At 37.7% G+C, this 7,499-nt stretch overlaps 1 protein-coding gene across 2 annotated transcripts in view; it reads right to left on the bottom strand.

Annotated features, from left to right (window-relative positions):
• Nucleotides 1-1,135: 1,135 nt before the first annotated feature.
• LOC101465501 (AN1-type zinc finger protein 3) overlaps nucleotides 1,136-7,499 on the bottom strand; it is a 17,588-nt gene continuing 11,224 nt past the window's right edge. For both annotated transcript variants that reach the window (XM_076881741.1, XM_014408762.3), the window contains 2 exons: nucleotides 5,499-5,696; nucleotides 1,136-2,981 (listed from right to left, as the gene is read on the bottom strand). In XM_076881741.1, the coding sequence (XP_076737856.1) occupies nucleotides 2,827-2,981; nucleotides 5,499-5,696 (353 nt within the window). In that variant the 3' untranslated portion in view covers nucleotides 1,136-2,826. The remainder of the gene's footprint in view (nucleotides 2,982-5,498; nucleotides 5,697-7,499) is intronic.

A 7,499-nucleotide genomic window follows, 5' to 3' on the forward strand; every position in this document is an offset into this window, starting at 1 on the left:
GAGCCAAATCCAAAATAATGACAAGTAGCAAAATAACTATTAACTTAAGGCTCTTGCAATACAGAACTGAATGTAAAATTAACATGTTGCAATGCTAAAGATGAGGTAAACTGCAAGTGATTTATAAAGTTTTTAAGCAGTTTTTTTTTTTTTTTTTTTTTTTAAGTTTCACTTACAGAGAAGAAACTCCTCACACCTACTTCACATTAGATGCTATCTCACATAGTTTTGACTCCCTTTGAGTGAGAGCAGGATAAGAGATTACACTCAGGCTGGCAGGTGACCAACTTGAACATCTGAAGATTTGCTTTGATCATAGCGGCATGTTTTCTTTTTCTTAAACTACATTAATTAGTTCAGCCAACCCACAAGACTCACCGCTGCCGTCAGAGGCCTCTTTAGTTAAAATTCTCCATTAGCCACACACAAACGAATGTGTGTAGATCTATAGCAGCTCTCTGTCAGCAGTAAACAGATATTTATAGTATAAAAACTAGCAGCAGTATATTTTCTTGGGACACATTGGCCTCCTTAATACCAACAGAGCATTGTCTAAATGCCACAGCGGTGCTGCTGACCATGTCCGTTCCTTGTTTTCCTCTGCTGGTTGTTTCCAGCAGGATAAAAACACCAAAGCTCAAATCATTTCAAACTGGTTTCTTTAACATGACAGTTCATTGTACTCGAATGGCCTCAACAGTCATCAGATCTCAATCCAATAGAGCACTGTAGGGATGCAGTGTAACCAGAGATTTGCATCTTGTATGCCGAGTGAACAAATCTGCAGCAACAGCGTGATGCCATCATGCCAAAATGGAATAAAGTCTCTGAGGAATGTTTCCAGCATCTTGTTGAATTTATGGCACAAAGCATTAAGGTAGTTCTGAAGGCAAAAAGGCAAGATGTACCTGATATATAACACTCCTAAGCCAGTAAAGACACCAAAGATTGATTTATTTTTGTCTAATCCAGTTTATTCTTCTTCAATAAAACAAAAAAGGGTGAAGAGGAGAAGCAAGCGGTAAAGCAAAAGAAAAATTATAGAATTTTACACAAGTGACCTTCTCACTTGATATCTTAACAACCAAAAGAAAATTCAGCTCTAAACTTCGATGTAAGTTTGAAATGCAAAATGTTAACAAGGTTAAATAAGTTTTTTATTTAGGATACCAAATATTCATTCATTACGCATTCTCTTTTCATTTTTTCTACACTCCATCTGGAAAACCTTTGGAAGGTAATTATTTACTGAATTTAACTTTCAGCACACTGACTCCAGCCCTATGCCCTCCATCTACAGCGCAACAAGAAATAGGGATAACGAATTAAACGAGAGAAAATAGAGCAATCAATACAGGGAAAGATGAGAAAACCAAAGAGAAGCACAGGAAGAGGAGAACGCATGTGATCTCATCATGCTAGCTAGAAATCGCAACTTATAGTAAGGGATATTAAAGTACTGGTAAAAAGGAATCAAATACGCCCATACAAAATCTTGCTTCAAAGCTGGGAACAAAGATAACTAAAAAACATGATGAGACCCAGACTGCCATCAGAAACTGCTACTGCAGCTTCAGATCAAATTATGTATACAGCAACGTTAGATTTTACCTGTTTGTGCTCAATGTGAACAACAGCTGAGCGCATAAAATATCACCAGAGTCAAACTGTGTATGATAGCAAAAGTACAGTAATGTGTAGCAATGCAGGTCCAAGTCCAAATCATAAGAACACTTTATCCCTCACATCCTGTAAATTTTGTCGTGCTGAAGTTTGTACACATCCTGAAAAAGATTATGGATGTGAAGAGGAAATGTCTTTATGTGAAAGGTTTGCACATAATAAAGAGATAAGAGAGACAAAAAGAGGAAGACAAAATCTTCAAGTCTTCCTCAGTCACATCCTGACACTGAAGACAGGTCTCAGTTATTCAAGGACAAACGGTTTACGGTTCCCACCACCACTGTGTGTGTCTGAGTCCAAGACAGCCTGCAAGTTCTGAATATATGGACTTAGACTTCCACCAACAGTTTTATCATCCACAGTGGCAGAAACAGCCTCACAGAATCCTAAATGAATGGAGAAAATTGTGTTGTGTAGAGTAGGAGAGAAGGATGGAAGTTGATGGGAGGAGGGAAGACTGAGCTTCAGTATCCTGAGGTGGATGATTTTAACAGGTGTTTGTGTTTCTAGAGGTTAAGGGTTATGGGTGATCGATGGCCAGGGGGGGTAAGACACTGAATTAAACTGAGGCTCGCTTGCTCATTTGTTTCACAAAGTCCATGCTTGGCGCAGAGTACAAAGCAGCTCTGGTCTGATTTTGAGGTAAAGAGCACAGTCTATAAACAGCGCCAAAGCCAAGGAGTACATGAAAGATAACCTTTTCTTTCTCCTCCTCCTCCTCAGTTTCTTCCTTTCCTTTTCTGAGGTAAAGAGTAAAGTCTGGCTTCCAAGAAATACACTTGTATAAAGCATTGCATTTCTTGTCTTATTCATGTCATCTTACTTGATTCATTTTTATGAAGTCGAGAGTTTGCAACAAAAGGGAACAAACTGTATATTTCCTTTGCTCTTTATTGTTTTGTCTTTCCTTGGTTTGGTTTTTTCCAAAAGGCAGCAGGGATATAATCAAGCCAACAAAAGCAGAAAACAACCAAGATAGGCGATAGTGGAATTCAAAAAGAGCAAGCATAGTTTTAAGAGAAAAAAGGTGGAGGTTTGTATCTCCACTCTCACAAAAAAAAAAAAAAAGCAAAAATCTCGAGGAAAAAAAAAAAGACAAGAAAATAATATCCCTGTTAAAGATTCTTCTGAGGGAACGACTATTCAAGAGCACTCTTCCCCGATGCGCTGGCATGAGCGGCCCACCTTGCGGTCTAGCTTAACCATTTTGAGGACGGCGTCCTGACGTCCACGGCCCATGTGGTCAAACAGACACTCGTGCTGCTCTGGAAGCCGATGGAGCATACAGAAGACATAACCTAAAGGACGGGTTTGGGGTTGTGGATAAAAGAGACAAGGAGGGATTAATTTGTTGCCTTAAGTAAATGCACAAATATTGCAGTTGTAACTGTACACACCGCAGTTAATACATGAACTAAAGAAAAAAGATATGGCTACATAAAGCACACCTAAAACAATTTAACGAGAAATAAAATCAAAAGAGTAGCATTACTTTTAGATGCCAGTAAAGGTCGATAAACATTTAGTCTTTAGATATACTTTTTAAATGGTCAAGGGCAGATAACATGTAGTACTTGCCACAGTGCCTGTGTGTCAAAGAAGACATTCTACTTGATCGCTTCCTCTTTCAATGCTTTTCCGTTTTTCAGTAGATAGTGTTTCCTCCCTCTAACTACTGTAGCACTTTCAACAAAAAGCCCTGCCAATGGTGGAGGCTCGTTAAGCTCAGGGAAGCTCGTTAGCTTTCATCATCTTAAATTCATTCATTAATACACATAATAACGCTACTGGCATTTAATAAGTAGTGATTAAAGGCCCAGTTTAACATCTGGTTTCTAGGCAATTAAAACCTATACAATTACAGCACACGCGAGTGGATTAGAAGGGAGGAAAGTTGTGTCACGTTGGACAGAATATTCCCCCTATTAGAAACCACAAATCAAAAATTTTGTCCTCTGCTCACTGCTGGTATTTTCTAACAAAATGGTGAACTGAGTTCTTCTGTAAAATTAATGAACTGGGAAGAGACGTTGTGACTTGAGAATGTATTTTGTGATGCAAAAAACTATCTGTGAGTATACTGTAAGTTTCAAAGATTTTACAGCTAAAATCCAACATGTCTAAAATATTTATTTTACGTAGAGGCAAAAATGAATAAAGGATGAGGAAGAGCTGATGTGTGCACACACGCTGTAAAGGAAACCCTTAAATATATCCAGTTATATGCCTGGAAAATGTCAGACTGCAAGTATAATAACAGCTTGTGTGTCTGGACCTGTCAATCCCTACTTCTGTACACCAAAAACAGACCTGGCTGCACTGCCTCTTTACCAAGGCCCAAACTGTCTCTTGCACCTGCAGCATACCACCCTTGGTTAGAAACATAGCAGATGAAGACCTTCACCTCTGGGGTTCTTCTCTGGATAACATCTATGCCTTGGTCTTGGGTGCTTCGTCCTAATCTAACCTCTAAATCTAATTGCCAGTGAGTGAGTCACCAGTTATTGTATGGCAGACATTAATTAATAGGCTAATTATTTACAAAGTGTTTTTTCATTGTCCCCATTGCTTTACAACATGCAGCCGGCTAGCAAGGTCAAACAAACTGCAGCCACTGTGTGATTAAACCGTGTTGTATGCCCAGATTAATAATTACTTAAACCAAAGCTTACTGTCATGTTTTGAAGTAAGGTCAGAAGGCCAACAAGAAATCAAGTTTTAAGGTTGTAGTACTCCCTGTTCTCATCGTCTGTTGATTGTCTTTCTGACTTTAGAAGAATTTTACATTTTAGCCACACATATAATTGAGAGAGATTTCGCATTTTCCCCATTATGGGAAAAATCACAGAAGTAATGTTTAGAAATTAGCAGGACCACTGTTATTAGGTTAAAAGGAAATGCTTTGGTTTCTTCATCTGTTAGGTCTCCACATTAAAAGATATGATATAATTAGCTGCTCAATTCCAGTGCCTCCACTCTGTGTTATATTAATACCTAGTACGATAAATAGCAACTGTGTAAAAGCAGAAAACTACTGAGACTAACAGCATCGGATCAGATTCACTACTTGAGCTATTTTTTCACCCCAATACAATCTGAAAAGCATTCATCCTTTCAGCTCATTATCAGACCTTCTTGGCTTACACTGTGGAACATTCTGCAGAACCATTAGCAAAGTAATCTGCAATTACTGCAACAGTCAGAAATCACTATAATTGCCACCATTTTCCCTTTCAATCTGTAAAAAGCATGTTTTCATAGTAAGCACTGGACTATTAAGGATGGATAGCCCGTGTATTAAGCAGCACCTGGTGGAAAAAAAAAGGCAAGTCAATTTCCAATTTAGAAATTATTGCATTGGTTTAAGCAGATTGGTCTTTAAGTAGTGAAGAGCTCTGACTTTTCAAGTACTTTAATTTGTATGCAAACAAGTTGATTAGCAAGCCAAGTATTGGTTTGAACTACATTAGTGTTTGTGGTAATTGGCTTATGTTTTATGTGCAATGTGAAACATTGAGGCTTTCCTGTAATGGTCCCTCAAGGCTTGCAAAATATATATATATTTTTTTTTCAACACACAAAGAAATGTCCAGGTAACGGTGCTGTGCTGGACACATAATTCACAAAACTATTATTAAGCTAACCGAAGTGTACTTATGTATGTATCTGCATATTAACATAAGGTAATAACATGGTCTAAGGTGATATCTTTAAGTTAACAGTATTATGCATGTACTTAATGATAATGCTCCTTTGCGTAAGTGTTCATGTGATGCGTATGTTAATACTGTACATATGAAAATGTGTCATCATACCACAGCGACAGGAACCCAGCTCTTGCTGTACCAGCTCCAGTTTGGTTTGGCAGCGATGGCAACGCTTACGGCTCCGCTGTTTAGAGCCACTGCGAGACGAGGATGAAGACGATGATGATGATGAAGACTCCTCACCCTCTGGGATCCCACCTACTCTCGCTCGCTTCTCAGGTGAAACATCACTTTCTGAATCTGAGGCTTAGAAGAGAGAGAAAAATAAGTTAAAAAAAAACAAAAAAACAACAACATTTGGCTACAACTGTTTTGCTTAATTGTTGTTTTTTGTTGTTGTTTTTAGATCAGGCATTGCCAGTTAGAGCCCTGCAACAAAGGAACTGAACTTAAACTCAGCTTTTCATTTTTCTTTCAAACCCACTTTCACATTTTCATTCTTAATTTATTTGTTTATTTTACTTGTTACTAAGACTGTTGTTGTTGCTTTAGTATGTATTTTGTAGCCATGTTTTAAATGGTGCTAAACAAATAAAATTTATACATCTAAGAAAAATAGTTCCTAGAGATTCTCTTAATGCAATGAAACACTGAAAGTCTGGAGCTACATTAAGCTGACTTTCAGCAAAATGACTAGCAATATTGTAATAGCTTAAGAGTATTTTGCATCTTTTTTCTGCTTCTATTGAGTTAAATCAGACTAGACTGTGATTACATTACATGTAAAAATTCATTCAATGAAAATTAATCTGTTTTGTACGGCAGACACAAAAATGCAAAGTGTAACAAATTTAAAATGGTTTGATACAATAAATCTAAAGCAACTGAAGCCAAAATTCTTCTTTACTTTTTATTACCATGGAATAAACAATACAAAACCTGAGGAACCTAAGAAAAACTCCAATACACCATTGTCAGAATTGGTCTATTCTGTAACTGGGATTGCACAGACGATGGCAAACTGGAACTAAACTCTTCTTTGTGATAAATTTAAAAAAAAAAAAAAGGAAGAGCGAGATTGATAGTACTCCTGCATTAAATTATGTGCAGCCCAGCACCTGAGACAGCAAGAGAATGTAGCAAGGTTTCACTGGTTGGCTAGAATTTCAACTCAGCTTTTCTCATCAATCCTGCAGACTTTTTCACTGGCCTGGCCGAAATGCAGATCAGCGCTCAATAAATCTCTGAGAACTAGGCCAAGCTGAACAGTTAGATCCCCTCCTAGTCTGCTCCATCGATCCCTTTGTGTGTATGTGTGTCTGCACATGTACAATTGCATGTTGTGGAAAAAAAATTCATTCTTGCCTGCTTTTTGTTATCCTAGAAGATCTCGGCACCCAATTTAGCAAGCTGTAACATCAAATTTAAATGTAAGTGAACAACTATAAGTTAAAGGAGGAAAATATGTGAAGGCAGGGCATTTGCACTGTAAACTGATGAGCGGTTGGTTGACTTAATGTCGTTTTAATTCAAGATTAAATATTCTACAAAAGGTAAAGTCAAAGTGTATCCAATGTCTAAAATGAAATACAGATGGCCCCAATTTAGAGAGATTGTAAAAAGTGAAATGTCAACTCAACCAACAGTAAAAGGTTTAAATGACGCTGTGTGAGTATGTGTATTACTAGACATGATCCTGCTTTTTTAGACAAGGGATCAGTATGTTCACACACCTTTACTGAGCCTATCCTACTCTGTACTAGACATTGTCGTGTGTGAGTGTGCCCGCATGAGTTTAGCAAGTTGTGCCACCTAATGGTGAAAGAACAATAAAAGCAATCTGCAATAGGAAATAGTCTGGCTGTTTTATAGACCTCATTCAGTAGATTCCCATTAGTGCTAATGATAATGCTGTCCTTCACAGATCCACATGTGGTGTGCCACTGTGACCCATTTCCTCTTCATTAATCAAAATCTATGTTTTTAATCTATAGAATCAAATGAAGATGCTGCTAACCATGAAGCTACAATTCTCTTTCTATGTGACTTTTGCCATTTAAATCTCCATACTGCATGTCGATGTTATCATTCCACGCAACAACTACATGT

Source organism: Maylandia zebra, linkage group LG1 (assembly GCF_041146795.1).
Source record: "Maylandia zebra isolate NMK-2024a linkage group LG1, Mzebra_GT3a, whole genome shotgun sequence".
NCBI classification, from domain to species: domain Eukaryota; kingdom Metazoa; phylum Chordata; class Actinopteri; order Cichliformes; family Cichlidae; genus Maylandia; species Maylandia zebra.